This window comes from Schistocerca cancellata, chromosome 1 (genome assembly GCF_023864275.1).
Source record: "Schistocerca cancellata isolate TAMUIC-IGC-003103 chromosome 1, iqSchCanc2.1, whole genome shotgun sequence".
NCBI classification, from domain to species: domain Eukaryota; kingdom Metazoa; phylum Arthropoda; class Insecta; order Orthoptera; family Acrididae; genus Schistocerca; species Schistocerca cancellata.
The window spans coordinates 614,400,390-614,423,378 of record NC_064626.1 but is presented as its reverse complement, the minus strand read 5'-3'; the positions used below and the strand labels follow the sequence as shown (position 1 = coordinate 614,423,378).

General features: G+C 37.9%; 1 protein-coding gene across 15 annotated transcripts in view; it reads left to right on the top strand.

Moving 5' to 3' along the window:
• The window catches only part of LOC126182918 (RNA binding protein fox-1 homolog 3-like), a 402,959-nt gene that overhangs the window by 337,814 nt on the left and 42,156 nt on the right, over window positions 1–22,989 (top strand). For 6 of the 15 annotated variants that reach the window (XM_049924900.1, XM_049924896.1, XM_049924893.1 and 3 more), the window contains 3 exons: window positions 4,071–4,125; window positions 9,119–9,154; window positions 16,584–16,604. In XM_049924900.1, coding sequence (XP_049780857.1) covers window positions 4,071–4,125; window positions 9,119–9,154; window positions 16,584–16,604 — 112 coding nt within the window. Of the gene's footprint in view, window positions 1–4,070; window positions 4,126–9,118; window positions 9,155–16,583; window positions 16,605–22,858; window positions 22,980–22,989 lie in introns of all 15 variants that reach the window. The other 9 variants (XM_049924904.1, XM_049924899.1, XM_049924902.1 and 6 more) reach the window with 6 other exon arrangements.

Here is a 22,989-nt window from a genome sequence, read left to right as displayed (position 1 = left end):
CTTCCTCAACGAATCCACACTTCTGCTATTTGGTATGTGGTCTCTCCTTTGCTCCTAAATTATTTATTATAAACGACATTTTTAATTAAAAGTCAGGTTCATTAGCTTCCTTGGTCTGAAAATTTCAGATCATTTTCCAAACTCCGTTCATTAGCTGTTACTTGTACTAAATTTTCTGTCTCATGAATTGGTGCAGGTTGTGAGAACAAAAAAAATGCTTTTAATGTTGGTAGACCATCCAGCAGTAGTCAAGAGTCAGCTTTAAAGTTCCATGTTTAAAAAGAATTGTCAATATAGATATTGTAAGGTAGGACATAAATGTCACTCTTGTAGATCCAATACAAACAAGTGTTCTTGTACTGGTTTGAATTGCTGATGTAATGTGTCAACTGTATATTATGTAACTTTTATCTTAAAATACTACTGAAAGCTTTCTCAAAATGTGGTAAGATTTCTTGGTTAAGATATAAAATGTTTTTCAGTATTTTGCCATGAAGCAAAAATAGCATCAGTAGTTAAATGATTCTTCCTAACACTTGCTGGTTCTTCGATAAGGAAATATTTAGTTATTGTTTGAAGTCTGTTTTTTGTAATTTTGTCAAACAGTTTGTAAGTTGAGTTAGATAGATTTATTTCTCTGGAGTTTTTTCTTGGTTAACCCCCCCCCCACCCCCCCACCCCTCCTGTCTTCCAGCAGCTAATAAAACAGTGTCACAACTTACATCGAAGTTAGATGATTTGTAAAATCTTATTAATTCCATCCATAACCTGTTGCTTTTCTGTACTTTGTGGCATTTATAGTCATCAATTATTCAATATTAGTATCTTCAGAATGCCACCGGCCTTGCCACAATGGTAACACTGGTTCCTGTCATATCACTGAATTTACCATTGATGGGTTTGGTTAGCACTTGGATAGGTGACCATCCGGGTGACCTGAGTGCTGTTGCCAATTGAGGAGCTACTTCATGTTGAAGTGGTGGCTCTGGTCAGGAAAACTTAACAATGGCCTGAGAGCTTTGTCGTGACCACATGCCCTTCATATCTGCATCCAGTGACGCTTATCGACTGAGGATGACATGGTGGTCAGTTGATACCATTGGTCCTTCTGAGGGCTGTATGGACAGAGTTTAGTTCAGTTTGTCGGCCGTACCTGAATGGGACCTTCCGGCCAACAATGCCGTACAATCATTTCATTTCATTGTTAGAGTCCTTTATTTCGTATATAAATATGTTTTTCCTTAAACATCTTTTATATTTTCATCACGTAATTATATTGCTTCTGCCTTATATCTCGCAAAATCATCATTAAGGTAAAATTGGGGAGACTAGGGAGCCTTCACAAAGGCTTAGCGGCACCTGTTCTTCTTACAAACCATATGCGACTGTAAGAGGAAAAGGAGGAAATGACAATGTACTCAAAATGCCCTCCGCCATATGCCGTAAGGTGGCTTGCAGAGTATAGATGAAGGTGTAGGTGTATGATTAGGGAATTTATGTTTAAAACCTATTTTATGGGGATGAAAAACAAGTGGGAAAAAAAAGAATGCCATGGAAAGTGAAGTGAAAACATAAAATACTTTGTTAAGATGGTTTAGAGGAACTGGGGAGGGGGAAACAGAAGTGTAGTTCAGTTACTAAATGTATAGGTGATTCGTATGATGTACTATGACTATGCGGAATTGTACAGAGGATTTGTGTGTGTTTTAATAGAACAGAAAAAAAAAAATATTTGGTTTAATGAAAGTGATTTCTTTGCCCTGAAGAAGCAAGAGATTAATTATGAGAGTTTCTCTGTAAGATAACACTTCTTATCCACAAGAACGGGAAATCATTACTACAACAAAGGGTGTGTTTATGGGACTTGGTCGAAACACAGGGAACAAACTTAATCTACTGATGAATCTGACAGTAGAAAAGGCAGTTTGGAGGTAGTAAATCAGATGTTTGAATATGAGAACAAAAACACTCAATTCGGATGCGCGCGCGTATACCTGTCCTTTTTTCCCCCTAAGGTAAGTCTTTCCGCTCCCGGGATTGGAATGACTCCTAACTCTCTCCCTTAAAACCCACATCCTTTCATCTTTCCCTCTCCTTCTCTCTTTCCTGATGAGGCAACCGTTGGTTGCGGAAGCTTGAATTTTGTGTGTATGTTTGTGTTTGTTTGTGTGCCTATCGACCTGCCAGTGCTTTTGTTTGGTAAGTCTCATCATCTTTCTTTTTAGATATACAATTATTTAATTGGATAGATAAAAAAATCTACTCACCAAGTGGCAGCAGAACACACACATGCAAAGGATAGTTGTGATTGGCAAGCATTAGGAGCCAGTGGCTCCTTCTTCAGGCAGAAGATCTTTCCTTCTCATCCCGTATGGTAAGTCTCCCCAGACGCACGGTTCTGGGTGACTGTCCCAAAATCTACCTCATTTCCTAGACCTCTCCAGTTATTATCCTTCACCCTTCACCCTTCTTCCTTTCCGTTCAACCTTCAGCCTGAAGAAGGAGCCAATGGCTCCGAAAGTTAGCCAACCACATCAGTCTTTGTGTGGGTTCTGCCGCTGCTTGGCAAGTAGATTTTTTTATCTATCCAATTAAATATTGGATATAATAGAGGGAAACATTCCACGTGGGAAAAATATATCTAAAAACAAAGATGATGTGACTAACCAAACGAAAGCGCTGGCACGTCGATAGACACACAAACATACACACAAAATTCTAGGTTTCGCAACCAACGGTTGCTTCGTCAGGAAAGAGGAAGGAGAGGGAAAGACGAAAGGATGTGGGTTTTAAGGGAGAGAGTAAGGAGTCATTCCCATCCCGGGTGCGGAAAGACTTACCTTAGGGGGAATAAAGGACGGGTATACACTCGCGCTCGCGCGCGCGCGCACGCACACACACACATATCCATCCACACATATCCAGACACATACAGAGGCCTGTGTATATGTCTGCTTGTGTCTGTATATGTGTGGATGGATATGTAGACATATACAGAGGCCTCTGTATATGTCTGCTTGTGTCTATATATATGTGGATGGGTGTGTGTGTGTGTGTGTGTGTGTGTGTGTGTGTGTGTGTGTGTGTGTGTGTGTGTACCCATCCTTTTTTTCCCCCTAAGGTAAGTCTTTCCGCTCCCGGGATTGGAATGACTCCTTACCCTCTCCCTTAAAACCCACATCCTTTCGTCTATCCCTCTCCTTCTCTCTTTCCTGACGAAGCAACCGTTGGTTGCGAAACCTAGAATTTTGTATGTATGTTTGTGTTTGTGTGTATGTTTGTGTTTGTTTGTGTGTCTATCGACGTGCCAGTGCTTTCGTTTGGTAAGTCACATCATCTTTGTTTTTAGATACAATTAAATATTGGAATATGTATCACAGATATCACATCTGTTGGGTTTGGCAGTTATGCAGAGATTAAGAGGGAGGAATGAAGTGGTAATTATGGAGCATAAAATATGTTTCTATATATTTTTCACTTGTTTATTCTGAATGACAGTAAACTGATGTGTTGCCATAAAGAAATATCCAACAATAACTGATACATCGGTGTGTATTCGTGTAACTGTAACAGTTATGGAATTTGATAATGAAATTCATCTCTAGCGTAACTAGTTTTTCTATAGTTAATTATCATTGACTACATCTTAAGTTTTACTTAGATATTATATACAGTACTGTTAATTGTCCAACAGCAACACAGGTTGGTAGCCACATCCGGGCCCATTCAAAGGGAGAAAAAAGGTTTGCATTGATCATCATCATCCCCATTTATCAAATTACAAACATGCTTGCATTATTGGAAGTTAAAAATGGACGCTTTCATATTAGAAATTTACTCACAGTAATTTTATTTTATGAAGTATTTTCCAATAGTTTCATTCTGAAGTCCTAAGGAGGGTTCCTAGATAAAATGCCACAATTTTAGAAGTCCATTTTTAAAGACTTGTGTAACATTAAAAAGGTACTAAGTTTGCTGTTGGATTTAATTTATTAATATAAAAATCAAATAAATGGATGATTTTTTTTGTTATGTTTGAAATAGTAATAGATATATATGAAATGTCTTAGGTCAACAATGCAACCGCTCGTGTGCAGACTAAGAAGGTACCTGCTGTTCCCAATGGTGAGTGTCTAATACTGGATATTGAAATGAGAAATTGCAACTATATGTTATCACAAATAAAATTTGACAGTGGAAATTATAATTCTATGCAGACAATCTTCAGAAGATACGAACAAATCTGCTCTAGGTTGTGTTGTTTAGCGAACTTCGAGGTCCAGCAGCCCAAAATTGTCCTCGGCATTATCCCAAGTGCCACATATTAGATACATATAATTAAAAGTAAAAGTAGTTAGTGTTTAGAAACAAATTACTCATGTGTATTAACAGAAAACTATTTCATTCATATGTATGAGAGTGGGCAGTAGTTTTCAAAATTTCAGTCCTTTGAAAGTTCTCCATTATTCAGTCTACATTCTTGTCTGATAATGGATATGTGAGACACAACTGAAAGGTTTATTGGCATATTTATTTATATGCACATAGGATGTGGCGTGCAGTAAGAGAGTGAAGTTTTGGGATGGCGGGGGTTGGGGGGTTGGCTCTGATGACAGGCAACAATTTTTTTGGCATACAGTGTGTTGCAACATCAACAACTGACAGATTGTCATGTGTTGATAAACATAATACTATATTCTTATGCACCACTGTTGAAGATGAAAAAGTTGTATTATTGCTTCCTTTGCCCTCCTCCCACTCCCCTTTTTTCTTTGGGAATGACAGTCATGATACCATGTTGCTTAGTGGTGAACCAATTTTTGGAACTACCACTTCTTGTTAAGCTAGTTTTAGGGATTGTATTTCCAACCACACAATTAACAACCATTCATTGAAATTCAAACACTGGAATATCAACAATATCATGAGTAGGAAGATTGTTACTCATTGTAAAGATGAGCCATTGAGCTGCAGACAGGCACAATGAAAAGACCATTGCTCATTATAGCTGTCAGCCAGTTGCCTTCAGCAAAGAAAACAAAGCTGCTGTTGGTTATGGTCATGTGTGCATGAGGTGTGTTTGTTGGTGTAAATGTATGGTTTTTTCTTCAATGAAAAAGGATTTGACTGAAAGCTTTAATGTGTAACAGCCTTTTTGTTATGTCTGTCTGCAACTCAATGGGTTGTCTTTACTGTGAGTAGCAATCTATCCTTTTCGTAATATTACTCATGGAATTTCTGTTTTTCAAGCATCTCTTGCCAGTATTTTTGATGATGTGTCATATGAATCTGCACTGTACGTTGGTCAGTAAAGCCAAGTTTTAAATCTGTGGTGGGTTTGATCACTGCAGTGCTTCACTGGGTGTAGACCTAAGGACTAATGGACCAGCCTGCTATAAGTGGACCTACAGTTTTAACACAGATCCCAAACCATTGTGCAGCTTGGCAATTCTCATACACACATCATTCCGAGAGGTGAAAGAAGTGATAATTGACAGAAAAAAATTATTGGATTGAATGGCGATTGAACCATGAACCATTGGACATGGGATTTGACACATACTCACAGTCACCAGTATGTTAATAACTGCCATCGTTCCTAAGTGCTTACGTTATCTGTAAGGACAGGTGAGAGCATTGTTATGTGGGTGCAAAAATTAATGATATATTTTATTGAAATGTACTGTTTTCCTTCTTTGTAATTGTGCTAGGCATCTTTGCATCTGTTTCCATGTTAACTGAGTACAGTTTTCAAAAACTTTCCCACTTACCAAGTGAGAAAACATATGACAGGAACTTTTGCAAAGGTAGAAAACGATAATACAAGATTGAGTTTGTATGTTAGTATTGGATTGCTTTGGGATATGCTTGTCTTATTTGTTAAGTTGTAGGGATGAAATAGCTTAATATTCCAAAATGAATGACACAGTACGACCTGGTTAATACACAGTTTAATTTTTCTATATCTCTGCATCTGAACGATTTTAATGTTTCAAATGATCTAGTGTGGTACCGATCACTGACTTTTGGAATCGAGGAACTGGAAAAGAAATATGTAATTCACTTCAAAAACATCATCATTACCACGAGTGTCTGTTAAATGTTTATGTAGAACACTCAAACAACACACCACAAACACAAGAGTTTGTTTGTTGCATTAGATGAATGGAGATTTTGAATAATATTGTACACGTGAAATTTTCTTTTTGTGAACATTGCCGTAACAGAGAAGTTGGAAGCAATGGAATTTTGTGTAAATCAGATATTGTTCTACCAATTTTTTTGAGAATTCTATTTTTCTTATCTCTGCCACCTTCCATTGGCATTCTGAGAAAAAATTTATCCTTTATTCTTGCTAAAATATGGTCTAAATGAATATCAAGACCTGAGTCTCTCTGCAGTTTACCGTAATATAATTTAGCTGGCATCTTCAAGTTATTATGGGTTTTACTAAATATGCCTGCTTTCTTCTTCTTCTTCTTCTTCTTCTTCTTCTTCTTCTTCTTCTTCTTCCATTTCACCCAACTTCAGGGTAGGTAGACCAGTCACACTTTCACATTCTGTTTCCGTTCTAGGCCTATTGTAATTGTTCCCCTTGCCCCCTTCTCTCTCTCTCTCTCTCTCTCTCTCTCTCTCTCCCCCCCCCCCCCCCCCCCCCCCCCCCCCCTCTCTTCTTCTTGCTCTTGTATTGGTAGCTTTGTCTGACATTTCCAGTTTTGTCATTTCGTTGCCAGTGGTGTCATTTAAAATTCTTCCTCCTATCCATAACTCTTTCTGTTCCATTTCTTGTTTACTATCTCACATTATTGTTGATGAACAATTGCCAGGGGCTTTTGTAACAGTTTACTGAGTACATTCAGTTTCTTTCTCTTTGTTTAATTTAAGTTTTGCATTCATCTCTTGTAGTACAAATGCAGCAACATAATTTGGGTTCTAGTACACCACTGTTATTTTACTGAAGGTTTAAGTTGAAGTTTTAGACGTAACATTACCATCACAAGAAATTGGTTCAGGAGACAGGAAACTCGCAACTAAAGGTGTCATACCTTGTGTAATATTTAGAGTATGAAATGTCACAAAAGATACGTATAATGTGAACTTATGGGAGTAACCTAGCAAGAAAATTGATGGTATGTGATAAAATTGGTCAAAATGTGTCTCAAAGTCAGCTCTGAGAAATTTTTTCCCTGCTGTTGGAATCCACATCTGTAAATACATACAAAATCTATGGTGTGTAAAGTTTCATTATTACTTGTACATATCTTTTCCACATCCTCTACAATAATCCTACAGCTGAGATAGCATAGAGACTCTGTAGACTTCGTTGTGGGAAGTGCTAAGAGTTATATATTGAACAGCCACGATTGAAACCAGACATTTTCTGTTCTGTACTGTCATACAATAGATGAAACTTAGTGTTACTTCTGTTATATTCAGTTTTTCTCCACTATACGTATTTTCTCGCTCAGAGTCCAATAAACTTTGATTTCAGAACTATAAATTACAGTCACACTGAACCACAGACTTGACACAATACGTTTATCAACTATCTTCAATCACACGCATCCCCCAAATAAAAAGTTGGCTTTCTTTTTGCGAATGTTTGTGGCAATCACAAACCAATGTCTTGCTGTACACTTCTCAGATGTGAAACAGCAGTCATAGATATAAGTTAGTTCGAAATTACACTCACAATTCCAATCATATTATCTATTATTCAAGCCTGATAGACTTCATGTTGAACCCAAAAATTTGCACATGAATTCCATTGATTCTTGTAAATTGTGTATGTTGTTTTCTAACAGTGTTCACTAGGTTTCTTCACCAAGCTGTGCTTTCCAGGCCATATAGTTTTTGTCATTTATGGTGGCTAATCATGAAAAATGGGTGCCTTCGTCTGAGGTTTTATGACTAATAATATTAAAGCACAGTGTGAAAAGGAAGGGAGAAGGTTAAACTGCATAAAAGTGGTAACATAGCTAACCTCATAATACAGTGTTTACTATTATAATACCTAATACATTCATTCAGAGTAGAATTTACTATCCCACTGTACACGTTATTGTCCTGTATACCGTTTCCAAGAGATTTAGTTTATTATTAAATTTCATAAGGTTTGGTGGTATTAAGTGCTGGAAATATAAATTAATAGCAAGGAAGAACTGATGGCAAAATAGAAACTGGACCATCAACTAAGTATTGCACTCTGTTTTTTGTGGCTGTGCTACATGAACTGAGAGGTTAATATTCAACAGTAATTGTGCAGTTCTTTTTAATATAAAATACATTACATTTCTGTATATTTATTCTCAGTTAAGATGTGAATTTTTTTTCTTTGATCTTAAAATTTTAATAGACTCGCAGAAGGGCACTAATTGATATCCATGAAGTTGACATCTGAAGCCCAATGTAGATCTGTAGATAATTTTGCACAAGGGTATAAAAAGCATGGCAGTTTTTTCATTTTTATTTGCTTGTAATTAACACTAAATCTTATTTTGGGTTTATTTGATTGATGTAAATTGATGTCAAAGTCCAAATTTCTGATTTTTGGAGCATGGATATACTGTTACAGAATGTAGATGCAGTTACTCCCTCTCATTTAAACTCCATTTTTAATTACATTCTGTGAAAAATGCGTCAAACCTCCATAAATATGAACATGATTGGTGTATATTTGGAATACTTCTTAATGCACAATGTTTTCTGCTGTTGCAAAGTTCAACCTTTTAAACTTGATATTTCAGTGCAGTGGGATAGTGCCAGTAAAATATCAGTATTTTCATATTTATGTAGAAAATGTACACATATTAACTTGCATGTTTCTTTCATAATTAGCTGTAGATGTGTAATTTAATGTCATTTTTGTTTTAAGTATCTTTGAAAATATAGTGTTAAAATAGTACTTCTCCATAATGAACTGTGAAATGCTTTCATCAGAAGTTGCTTTGTGATTAGTCTACTTATTGAGAGCTTATATATATTTCATTAGTTTCCATGTTGTTTGAGGTATTTAAATAAATGTATTTCTGGCCTTTGTGCATATGTTAATGTTTCTCACATTATAGATTGCATTATTCATAGCTTTTGTCACCTTTTTTTTTTTTTATTCGTTTAGTTTTTCTGACTAGGAATGGGACGGTGCCCACACTCGGTGAGAGCTCCCACTTGACTTTCTTGGTGTTGGGTTTGTCTGCCAGTGGGATATTGCATTGTTCTTTTGTCAGATCTCATTTATGCCAATTTTAATGACTTTTATTCATTGCCTTAATTTTGCTTTGTTTCATTCTTTATGGCTGACATGATGCTAACAGATCTTGCACACACTGTTTAGTGTTCTTATCTTGGGTTTCATTGTAGTAAGATTTGCTACACTTTTTTTATTGTAGCTGTTTGCTGTACTTTTGTTGCTATTTTTTTCCAAAAGTAATGGCTTATTTATAGTTGGCTTTCTGAAGCATTGCTGATACATTTTATGGCACGCGTGTGCTCGCACGCACCTACTCTCTCTCTCTCTCTCTCTCTCTCTCTCTCTCTCTCTCTCTCTCTCTCTCTCTCACACACACACACACACACACACACACACACACAAAATGTTCCTTGCTGTTATCATTGTTTATAGACCATACTATTGTTTTTGGGGGTTGTGGAGACCAAATTAAAATTTAACGGAGGTTGATGCACAAACTTCATTTAGCCAGTTTTAAAACTGTAAATACACTGACAATTGTAGAATGTGGTAAACAAAAAATGTGAATGTGGATATCTGTTTTTGTGCTGACACATACAGAGAGATAAATGAAAGGAGAAGATGCAAGTGAAGATTGCTTGCCCAAATAGATGTATTATCAAACTGATGAATGAGTTGATTTAAATAAAGAGGAAATTAAATGAATCTTTCACATGCCTCTACATACTTTCTCATTGCTATGATGTTGTAGGGCTGACATTTTTAGTTAGCCACAGTCATGTACACTTAGGTTTTATCTGTTGCAGAGGTCATCCTATCTGGATAAAAGGGTGTGTGTGGGTGGGTGGGGAGAGGAGGGGGGGAGAGGGAGACCGCATTCAAGTTCTTCTACTCTGCTACCCAGTATTTCGCATAAAATACAGCTCAGTTGGACTTGGAGGTGATTTTAATGGTGCTGTACCTCTGTCTCTAGCTCGGAGTGTCTAGACATGCTTGCTGTTCTGACGTGTGATGATTACTGGTAACCAGCAGGGGTGCCAACCTAAACTATGCACCCAGACTGCCAACCTTGTTAGGAAACTCAGTACTGCGGAATACGAAGGTAAGCGAGATCCAGGATGGAGGAAGAGGAGCAGCATACCCAGCTAGCACCCTTAGAGGAGCTTGGCAGGACTGTGGGAACTGATAGGCCATGAGAATGAACTGTGATGCCTCCTTCACAGGAAAGTCCTGCAGACTTTTTTTTCACCTGGGTTTTACAGGTGTGAACCAAGTGCTTGGCTTCCCCATGTGGCCCAGGGCTGGGTTGCTGGAGGCCACAAGGAGAAAATAGTCTTGGGAACTGCCTATTGACTAGCACAGTGGGGACATGCAGCATTTAAATGCTCCAGCTCCTGGTCAATGCTGTAACAGCTGTAAAACCTCCGGCCACAAACTCTTGGAAATAATCCCCCTGGGAGTTGTGTCAAACTCTTGGAAATAATCCCCCTGGGAGTTGTGTCAGCCATTTAGAGGAAGAGGAACCTGTCTCAGACCGAGAGGTGATGGCACAAGGCAAAGTAGCTACGAAGCAGATTGGGAGGGTGACCAGGAGGCTGAGTTGATAAGAGGATGGGGTGAGATGAAGTGCCTTGGTGACGCAGGTGCTAGTGCTGAGACACACTTGATGGGAGGTGATATCCAAATGAAAAAACACAAGCTCTCTCCATTAAACCCGAGGTCCGGGCCAACTTGCAGCTGGCATACAATGTCCACATTGGCATGGATCCCAATGGGGTAAAAATGGATTTCATAGTGGTATTTGGAGAGGAACAAGGCCAATAGTTGAAACCTGTGGGCAATCTTATAATGGACCTGGGTGTATGGACTAAATAATGAAACTAATGGCTTGTGTCCCATAAGGAGCTGAAATTTGACACCATACAAGAAAAGGCATACACAATGGCCGGAGCCACCTTCTTGACCTGAGAGTAGTGGATGTGTGCTGGTCTGAGAGTTTTGGATGCAATAGTCAGTGGCTTCTCTGAGCCGTCTGCATTCTGATGGACGTGGCCTGCAAGGCTTCGTAGTCAAAGTCAGTGTTTCGTCAGAATCAAATGTAGCTAGTTATAGTGCTGATCTGAGGCAGACCTTCAACCTGGAAAACGCCTGTTGCACGTCAGAGACCAGACAAAGGAAGGAGGAGGTAGAGAGGGCTTGCAATGGTGGACAACCTGGGAATGAACCAGTGCTAATTTTACCCAGAAAAGCCAGTAGTTCTTGCAATGATGAGGGACACGGCAGGTCTGTAATGGCCCTGATCACACTCACCAGGGGTATGGTGTGGCTCAGATACTCAAGAGACGGTTGAAAAAATTTGGACTTCTGCAGACTGCAACACACACCCACTGCCTGGAATTTTGAAAAAAGCCTAGAGATTGTGTAGGTGGTCATTTGTCATTCATCCAGCTACAATATCATTCAGGTAGCTGGAAAAAAGTGTGGAATAATGGATGTGACCTGTCCCAGATAGTGTTGAAAAGTTGTGGGGCACTTGCCTCCCCTAACATCAACCGTGTTGGTACAGGCCAAAAGATGTATTAAGACCCATTGTACACTTGGACTCGTCATCCGAGGGTAACTGGTGATATGCTTAGCAAAGATAGAGTTTTGAAAAGAATCGACCTGCTTCTAACTGTGTGAGCAGCTCATCTGGATGTAGCAATGTACTCTGAATGTATGATGAGCAATTTACCAGTGTGTTTCCTAATGATTACAAAGAGTGTGGTTCATTCACTAGAGGAAATGGAAACCACAACCTTGGGTGATGCAAGCCAGTCCAGCTTTGCCTCGATTTAGGAGTGTAGGGCTATAGGAATCTACCTAGCGCAAAAAAATCTACGCTGAGCCAACTACTTTAAGGTTATGTGGGCTTGAAAGTCCGAAGCACATACTAGGCCTTCCACAAGATATCCTGAAATTCTGAGTGCAGAGACTCCAGTGATTGATAGGGGACTCCAGCACATATCAACTGTATGGAGTTCATGATTGAAAAGCCGAAAACCTGAATGGCGTCAAACCCAAAAATGTTTGCTGAACTAGCATTGTTGGTACAAATAAATGTAACAGGCAGAGTGACTGACCTACAGGTGATTGCAGCCATGAAATTGCCAAGCAAGAGGATTTGCTTTTTACCATACCCCATTAGGTTCCTGTTTACTGGTGACAGCACCTAGGAGAGTGAGGTGAAATGTTTGAACACCAACATTGGCTACCTGCAGGCTCAGCTGTTGCCAGAGTCCAAAAATTCAATAAAAAGTTTGTTGTAATCCTGATCGGAAACTGGCCCTGACAGTGGCACTTCGTAGATATCCATATCCATGTCGTCTGATGGTGCTTTCTGTGCAGTTGAGTATTAGACTATCGCAGTGCAGCTTTCGTTTGGATGCATGTGACAAATGGCCCAGTGCTGGGGGACACTAAGATTTATCATGTTCGGAGTAATAAGACACACAGGATGGCAACAGGGAGTGGCAATTGGAATGCTGTTCATGTGCTGGCTTGCACTGCCATGATGTCATCCTCCCACATATAGTGGATGCAGCTGGGCCACCCTGTACAGCCATGATGTCGCACCATGCTACCAGCTGATGAGCTGTAACATATGAGGCCTGATATGACTGGCCAGTGGACAAAACCTCTTTGAGGGGGAGGTTTTGTGATTGGGGGTCCATTGCTGCCATATGACTCTTTCTATTTGATAGAATGGCACTTGCAACTAAGGCCTTGGAGGGTTGGGACCCAGGCATGATAAGACTGATGGGGCTATTTCTTGCATTGGTAGAATCCAACTGTAGCAGCCACGACATGTGTGGCCGCAGTAATAGGATGAAAGCAATGAAGATAAATTGTTGAATGACAGTGAGGAAGGTTCCTGCAACAGGGCTTAATGCCGCAACACCTAATACAAGGTGGGAGAAAGCCATGACAAAAACTGTGCACAACATATTTCAGCATCTATAATGTGGAAAGCTGGGAAATGTTGCCATAGGTGGTGTTCATATGCTTCCCAATCTTCCACCACCTCACCAGGTGGTAGGAACAGAGGGGGAAACATACCAGGGGATGAAAAGGGGTAGGGCAATGCAAGCACAGCCTGTTTCATGGCTGTAAATATTTCAGACTGTTGTCCCACCAACATTTGAAGCAGACTCCTTATCACAACAAGAGGTAAAATGCAACACCACGACAAAAAACGTGTGAACCAACGAGCCTACTTGTTTCCAGTGTGTTCTGGCCATAAGACCACACAAATGATGGTAGACACAACACTTTATTACATGTAGAACATTTGTACAAAAAGACACTTGCCATGGAGTGGCTACACTACTAGTCCGATAAACATAAGTGAAATGTCAACACATTACTGAGAGCAAGGCCGGAAAGTGGAGTGTGGAGAGGCTGCACATGTGTGCAAGAGTGGTGGCCTCTGCCGGTGCTAGTGTCTTCAGACTTCTGTTTCGCACCCAGCAATTGCGCACGCGCATTGTGGGTGCAGAATATATGCGAGTTACTATAGTAATTTTCTTGGACTCACGATTATAGACGCTGTAATTGGTGTTGCATGTCTTGTAACTAACTGTGATAAGTTTCTTTGATTTACTATCAAATTCTGATCCAAACTGATACGCTGCTGAACCAAACTTGTGTTTTAAAGAAAGGGGTTTTCTAAACAATTTTTCAAATGTGATATCAGTATTGCTTGCTTTACATGGTCAACCATTTAAGATATATGCAGCACAATTTACTGCCTATGCATACAGTTCATGAAATGACTCTGTACCCAACAACATATGCCGGCCGGTGTGGCCGTGCGGTTCTAAGCGCGTCAATTTGGAACCGCGTGACCGCTACGGTCGCAGGTTCGAATCCTGCCTCGGGCATGGATGTGTGTGATGTCCTTAGGTTAGTTAGGTTTTAAGTAGTTCTAAGTTCTAGGGGACTGATGACCTAAGATGTTAAGTCCCATAGTGCTCAGAGCCAGAGCCCAACAACATAGTGTGTGTACAGTAAACAAGGATCTGTTTTCTTGCTCAGTTCAGCCATTTTGCTTCTGTATACAGGTTAGTGTTTTCTCATGTATTATTCCATTTTGCCTGAAATAATCTTCAAATTGCTTATTTATGAGTTTCGTGCCATTATCATTTCTCAGAACTCAGATTTTGTTGCCTGTTTGTCTTTTAATCAGGAAAACACAGGAAAAGTGTCACGTTTACTTTCATGAAAATATGCAAAACTGTATGAAGTCAAGTCATCCTTGAAAAATGTGTACAAATCTGCATCTTGAAGAGTGAGTTTTTTCATCCATCCACTCAAATTTACCTGAGTAAATTTGCCAGGATTTTTCAGTCTTGATTCCACATTGGAATTAAATGAGTCTCTCTTCATCTTGCGGTACTGACATGATTTGCAATAAAGATCTTAATCTTTCTTTATTTGTAAACCAGGAACTATCTTCATATTGACTGTATACTTCAGACTTGTGAAATGGCTATATGCAAGTCTTTTGTGCAAGATCACTGTGGAATTAAAGAAAGCAGGATTTGTTGGTAGTAGACCTGGACGTTTAAACATAATTTGACAACACTGGTTGTCCAACTTAATTTCTCCTGCAACTATACCTGAATTGTGAACAAAGAACCTGATTTTGATGACACATTGCAAAATTTTCGACATCTTGATAACTTTTGTGACAGGTTCACTAGTATCAGCTAAGACTTATACAAGAGATTGAAGTTGACTGATGATTTGATGCAGTTGTATCTGTTGGCTATATTCTATAATTTAAAAAATACACCATTGTATTAACTGCAGATCATTTTGCATAGATGGTTTTTAGCCTGACCCACATTTCAGTTGCATTTGTGCACATGATAACACATTAAAAGGGGAGTCAACTTGCTTCTTTGCAGAGTCAACCACGTGCACAATTGGAGTGGGTATATTTAATTTTAAGCACTATCTATATAATGGTAGCTATTTAGTTTTAAATTATCTTATTGTGAATGTGTGTGTTACTCTCCACACCCTCTGCCCCCTCCTTTCACAACACACACACACACACACACACACACACACACACACACACACACACACACACACACACACACAAAAATTACTTACATTGACATTTAAGAACTTCAGGGAACATTTCAGAATTTTAATTTTGCTCAACATATCCTGATAATCATAGCACAAGGCAATACAAGTTCATAAAATTGGAAAAGAAAGCTGTGCTGACTTTCTTATGTTGAGAATTGATTTTTTGTTTATGAATTATTTGCTGCACTAGAACACAGTAATAGTGAAACAAATTTAAACATTGTACTCTCTTTATCAAAGCAGTACATAAATAGCTAAAGATGGAATTTATGACCTGTGTTACTTGTTTTATCATATGGCTCTATTTTCCTCAGCTTTGCTTTCTGTTGGTGTATCAAACTCGATGCTGATATACACGTCAGGTCAACTATACAACTAAAACAATGTTCTGAGGTTATAAAATTTGGGCAGCAGAAGTTTTTTGGGCTTCAGCATGCTAAAATACACCAATGAGCTAAATCATGAAAAATGTAAACTGGTCATTATTGACACGTACAATTGTGTCCCAATCGGGGATACAAAACGTGACTTCGTGTAAATTGTAAGAGCAAATGTGCATCTAAGGCTCTGCTGTGGATACCCAGCATTGCGGATATTCCACCAGTAGTAAAAAATTTTCATGTAATATGTGTGTAATTTTTGATGTTTTTGTAAGGTTGATGATTGAGATTTACAGAAAGGTGGTAGGAAATTGATAATGTGAGTTATTGAACGTGCATTTCAGTTAGTATGCAAAAGTTGTGACAGTGGCCAAAATTTTCTGTGAAAATCTGTTTCCTTTCTGCTACTGAATTGAAAAATACAGATAACAGCAGAAACATTTTGAAATCATATTTCAAGAATTGTTGGTATATAGTTATTGTTCAGTGCATATATTCAGTTTTTATCATATGCTTCTTGGTAAACAGTAAATGTTTGATGTATACTAGTATTCTTTTCTAAAAGCATCTTTATACTTTCTTGTAGTCATTAGCTTTTATTTATTTAGATACACTCCAGCTGCACATACTATTTTGTAATTTTTTGCTTTGGATTTGTATAAGAGAGGCATAAAGGCTCCAACCTGGCAAAGTTGATGAACAAAAATTTTTAATAATACACTAGTGTTAAATTTAATCACGTATGTTTCATGTTACAATTGTTCAGTTTGGATCCCTTTCTGCCTCTTTTGACATGGGTGCAGCTGCATAAAAAATCTTAATCCTTATGGTGTTTGTGCTAAGGGCGTGCTTGTGTTTTTGTGTTGTTCCAGTGTGCGTGCAGTGGCCAGAGGGTAGGTTTCGAGGCCTGGAGCCCACCACAACACTTGCTAGATAGATGCTTGCTTCATTACACCATTAGTTACACTTCCTGTGCATGATATTTATACCATGGCAATACAAGAAGTAATGTGTTATTTATTATAAGTTATTTTTGCATAGACTGAGTTAAAATGTTAAACAACATATTGATCTGTTGTAACTTTGAATTTTGTGCATAATTTTTCCAGAAACTATCTTGTTTGGAAAAACTTCAGTAAATTGTTTGGAGTAGTAGAACTAATGACAAGCAATAATTCAAACCATAAGCAACCATAGGAATTTAGTTTGTCATTTGCATTGTCATGGTGCTTGCATGATGGGTTATGTTTCTTGAATATGATAACTACTAACGAGACTGTATTAACTGTAGACTGTGCCTCTCATTTACATAAGATTCATATTAACATTTTCTGGATTAAATATTTTTAATTACTTATTTTATCATAATTTTGAAGGTAAAAAGACTTAGTGCTTTAGTTACTATTTGCTTCACTGTTAACAGTTTGTAACATTGAAAGATGTTTAATTGTAGACACAATTTTCATTCTTTTTCCCCCTAAATGTATGTTGTTTCCATGTCAGTTAACAAAAAGAAAGCAAATAAGTTTTATAAGACACCTATTTCCATCCAATGTGAACATACTGCAAAAATAATGGTTGTAAAAGTGACAGATGCAAAATTTGTAAACTTGATACTTTAAGTTTATTATTGTATGAACTGTACTCCCCAAAGGAAATGGTTCCCTTTCATTGTTGGGCATTGAAACACGATAAAAACTGCATATGGAATTACACAAATCAACTTCACAGTTAAAGTGACAAATGCTGCTTATCTTTTGTGATGACATTTCTCATTTAAAGTAAAAAGTTAATTAATTTTGGGGATCTAGCACTGAAATGGGCATAACAGTAATTGTGTATGAGTAACTAATTTTTTGTATCGGGAAAGATAGTATTTTAAGTGGCAAATTATTCATGTTAGCTGTTGACAGAAAGTTTGTGTGTGAAATTCCAATTTCGGTCTAATTTTGTGGCAAGTGTACATTTGTGTAACAAAATGTACAGTTCTTTGAAACTTGAAATGTAAAGCACTTATTATGAAATAATATAAATGTGCTACAATGTTTGCGGGGACCTGTTTTGTGCAGCTATCACAATACACTGTTTTGCTTAGCCTGAAACCTCATCTTTCATCTTGAAGTATTTTGTGTACTAAACTTGTTTAGTCATAGTATTGAGAGACATAAGTACTTGCAAAAATGTAACATTTCAGACCCATCTCAAAACTTCTTTTGTCATTATTGCCTATGAAACTGTTTAACAAATTTGCAGTACCTTGAACAGATAGCCCGTTTTCAGCAGTAGCAATCATTTCTCTCCATTAATGTCCAGTCTGTTGCGTAAATGCCACACATTTTGGAATCAATACAAAATATGGCTCACTGTTTATTATTTCTTCAATAGCCTGTTAAGGTAGTTTGTCTCTATTTCTCAAAAACCTTAACTATTTGTACTAGTTTTATATGATTTTTAACTCCGCCCCCCTCCCCCAAGACAAATGGTAACATTCTGCAAGGAAAAAGTGGATAAAGGGATTTACTTTAGTGCCACAAGGAAGTGTAGTAGATAATCAAATTAAAAGTTGTTTGAAGTGATATTTTAAGAGGGAGGAAGAGATGGATAAAAGTGTAGAATGTCTTGTAGAAGACATTAAGTATTTTACAGCATAACTTAGTATGTCAGCTTGGTGATAATGCTTTTTTTACTTATTTATTTTAATTTCAGTACTGTGTGCAAATGTAAGTTGAGGGAAATAGGAAGTGTAAGTTACTGTACTTGCACCATTGAATTTTATTTATCTTTCTGCTATTCATACATTTTCTACTTACATGATTTTTTTTTACTTGTGCCATATTAACAAAGTAAAGTTGTCATCCTTATCACTATGATTGTGTTATTTGATATCACTGTGGACGTAATGTCGGGAATGTTTCCATAATGGACCTCTTGCATTACTTTTAGAGTGCCGTTCCAGGAAGGTATGCTGCGAGAATTTCTGTGAAGTTTGGGAAGTAGGTGACAGGTACTGATAGAATTGAAAATGTGAGGGCAGATCATGAGTTGTGCCGTGATAGCTTAGTGAGTAAAAACATTGCTGGAGAAAGGAATGGTTTTTAATTCGCATCTGTCCGGCAAATGGTTTTAATCACCCAAAAAGTTTGTTATTGATTCTGTTTACACGACATTACCCTGAGATCTAAAATCTGCAGTATAAACCAAGAAGTTTAGTGAACAGTTTGCTATCTGCTAGAAAATTGTTGAATTGTTGATTGTGCAAGCTCTTTGTTCAACAGAGAACCCAGTGTGAAAACACTTTACTGTTGTTTGTGTACCAGTCATTGTAGTATGATTTGGTTGAAAACCTTTGGGCATTTAAAGTATTCAAAATCAGTGTTGCACATTAGATTCAGAAAATCATTATCTTAGTCACCGAAATGGAAGACCAAAATGCCTGCCATTAGATGTCCATGAGAGGTCCCAGAATGTTTCTTGTGGATATCCTGTGTACGTTAATATTACCACTTCTGGTGGTGGATCGTGGCCGGGTTGGGGATTTTCTCTGCCCGGGGCTGGGTGTTTGTGTTGTTCACATGATTCCATCATCATCATCATCATCATCACCACCATCATCATCATCATCATCATCATCATCATCATCATTATTCATGATAGTGCTAGATTGGACTGCGTAAAAATTGGAGTGTGAAAAATATTAGTCCTTTGTACGGGCACTGATGACCATGCATTGAGTGCCCCACTAACTGAACATCATCAAACTTCTGGTTGTCTCCATGATGCATGTGTTGATGAGGAATGAGCCTGGAAGGTGGTAGCTCAGGACAGAACCATTTAGTGGTCTAAAAGGATATATTGATTTATGCAGCTGGGCAACTAGTTCACATTTCTCCTTTACCCACCTTGTTCCGTTCCTATGGCCAATGGAAGGGACACACACAAACTATGTTAACTTTAGACCCACATTCATGATAACATGATGTGGACAGTTATGGTCAAAAATGTTTTGCATTCACTGTATTTGGCACTGTAGCTACTCCATTTGTTCAGATTTGTCAAACAATTGCCATGTTGCTCATCTACTACCTAAAACCCTGTTTCCATAAGCACGATTGATGGCAATGTGTAAACATCTGATTATTTTTTGCCATTTACTTGATACTCATTCTGCGTTACCATACAGTTGCAATGAGCCTTTTGTCAAAGTCGCATAAATTGGCGGTTTTCCTGTTCTCTGCATGTGGACACATTTCAGTGACTTGAAAGCAGTCATTACATTCTGACTAATCAATGTTAATTTTGTTCCTTTGTTCTCCCTCCCCTTGATCCCCCACAATTTCTCATTTAGTTCCTGTACATGGGTGTATCCATAAACTGTGTGAAGAGTTGGTACATCAGTGTTCATTGGATGAGAGGGTTCATTTTGAAGTACAAATTTTTCACATTGTTAACAAGTATTTTATTGGCACTCAGGTACTTCAAAAGTATGTTTAATGCTCTGTTAGTGACGTGCATTTAGTTCTCTGTGCAATTAAACTAAAAATTTTAAAACTCAAAAGAATACGGACAGCTGGTGTGGTAATCATTTGACATCAAATTTCAACTGTGACTGCAGTAGTATTATTTTAGAGTCCTGAGGTACCATGAATGATATTTGGCTGTAGGAATCATCTTTCCCTGAAGATTTGGCTTTACTTTGTGTTATTAACAATTTATCATGCTGCTTGTATTACTTTGCAGCCTTGTACTTACGATTCAATCAAAATATTTAGATACTTCTTTGCACGGTATTTACATGAGTGATTGAACTAAAGAAGGAAAGTTACGTATAAAAATGGAGCGTGATTAGATTAATGTATTATCCATTATTGACAAATCAGTGTTGTTCAGTTACACAGAACAAGTTTATGTAGTGTGAACAAAAAAACGTGACTTTATATCATATTAACTTTGGAATGTAAAAAGGAGGTACAAGAAAGTATGTATAAGTTATGCCTCTTCTGTGCTTTCTCTAGGGATCAGAATACATTGAACTATATGGGAGGTAGTTTCAGTGGACAGATACAGCAATATGATCGTATATTCTGTTATTTAAATGTCAAACGACAGTTGTAGGCTTTCCAAAAATATGGATTATGATGAATGAAATTATGATTATATTTTTACTAGATAATGTTTCAGCAGGGGCACCCCCCCCCCCCCCTTACACACACACACACACACACACACACACACACACACACACACACACACACACCCACCCCTAGCTCTTGCATATGAATTGACCATGCTGTGTGATAATGAAGCAACAGAATTCAAATAAATAGAAATACTAAAAAAAGCATAGAAAAAGTTCACCTGCATATACTTCCCAGAAGTTCTGAATTATTCTTCTCGGTATTGAAAATTCAGAAAGTAGATACTCGATATGGCACATAAACACAGTTGCACATTTCACTTATCTAAGTAAAATCCTGAAACCTACAGGAGAGTCATCATCTCAGAGAAGTGAGGAGTGTGTATGGTAAAAACCGTACACATATAATAGGGGATGCATGTCCATTCACACAAAGATTAGATACTACAAAACAGTAATCAAGCCTGAATTACTGTGTGCAAATAAAAAATGATGTGCAAATGAAAAATGATGTGCAAATGAAAAATGATGTGCAAATGAGAAATGATGTGCAAATGAAAAATGATGTGCAAATGAAAAATGATGTGGAAAGCTTACTGAAAGAAGAATGCAAAATCATGAGAGAAATTCTCGGCCCAAAGCTGACAGAAGAGGGATATATATCTCATACTATGAAAACCACAGACCCAGTGTCGAATGTTGCATCAGGCTGCCACCAACAAGCCTCACTAGCAGATTTCTGACATACAGGGGATCAAGTCAACACCACCGTGAATCGTGCAAGTCAACTTTGATGTAGAAACAACGCACATTGATCCAATAGAAGCTGAAGATAGAAACATATACAGAGGCACGATACGCAAATGGTATGTGAGGTAAACTCTGGGACAAAGAGGACTGAAGAAGGAGATTCCATGGAGAAAAAGCAAATTGTGAAAGATAGGAAAGAATGCTCAAATGAGGTGGAATGCTTTGTGTGATACTACAAAATACTACTACTACTACTACTACTACTACTACTACTACCACCACTAATAATAATAATAATAATAATAATAATGTAATGACCCAGAACACACTCCTTGGGAAAAATAAACTAATTAATTTATTATACTAGAGTGCTGCATCTGAGGTAACAGTGGTTAATGTCCTAAGAAAGCCAATACTAAGTATTTAGGGAAGTGTAACAGTTCTAGGTTACAACTTGTAAATAACGGAAAATGACAGCTGTTCCCTTTTGTGTATATTGAAAAACTATTTGCATTGTGAAATGCAACCTAAAAGTTTTCATAGGGAACATTCTGGTGTATGCTATCAACAAGGAAGGACGTGGTAGTGATGGCAAGGGCTAGGTAGGAGAACAGGTACGGATCTGAAGTAGAAAATGCAAACAAGATTGTGAAAATGGCTATATTGATTTTGAAGGAACAGTTCTAATTCAAGTAACGTATTAGTGATGTTTTTTCAGAAGTATTACAAAACATGACATAAATACTTCCATCACATGTATGTAGATAGGGGAAAGAAAGCATTACATTGAAATTTTCTTTTATTTATACATACACATGCTGTACTTTTTGTTTCAGTGATGGCCAATAATTAAAGTTCGTATGTGACATCAAGAGATTTAACCATAAATGAGACAATGAAAGTACTGTGGTTGAGCTATGAATTTCATATGTTGTTATTGGGATTTCAATAGAGTTAACATAGTTGACACACATCCGTTTGTGTGAATTTGGGGAGAGGGGAGCTAAGTAATTACTACTCTAGAATCTCTTGATTTGTACTTATGTGCGATTTCCCAGAGAGGAAGAGCAATAAAATTAAGATATTATACTTGCAATTTGCACTTTACAATCTTACTAGGATTATTTATTTTCCGGTGTACATGGTGTTTTGTACATTTAAAAGTAAGAGAGTGTCTTCTGTTGTTGAACATGGAATTTTAACTATGCTACAATGTACATTCCATGGTGTGTGAAATTTTATAAAAATGGCTTGGTGTACCAGGCTACAGGCTGCCTGCTGCTGTGCCCTGGTCATGGTTGGGGGGCACAGCTGCTCCCCTTACGACACCCTCATCCTCAGCAGCAACACCACTGGTGCTGACGCCACGCACTGCACGCAGGAGGTACACACAC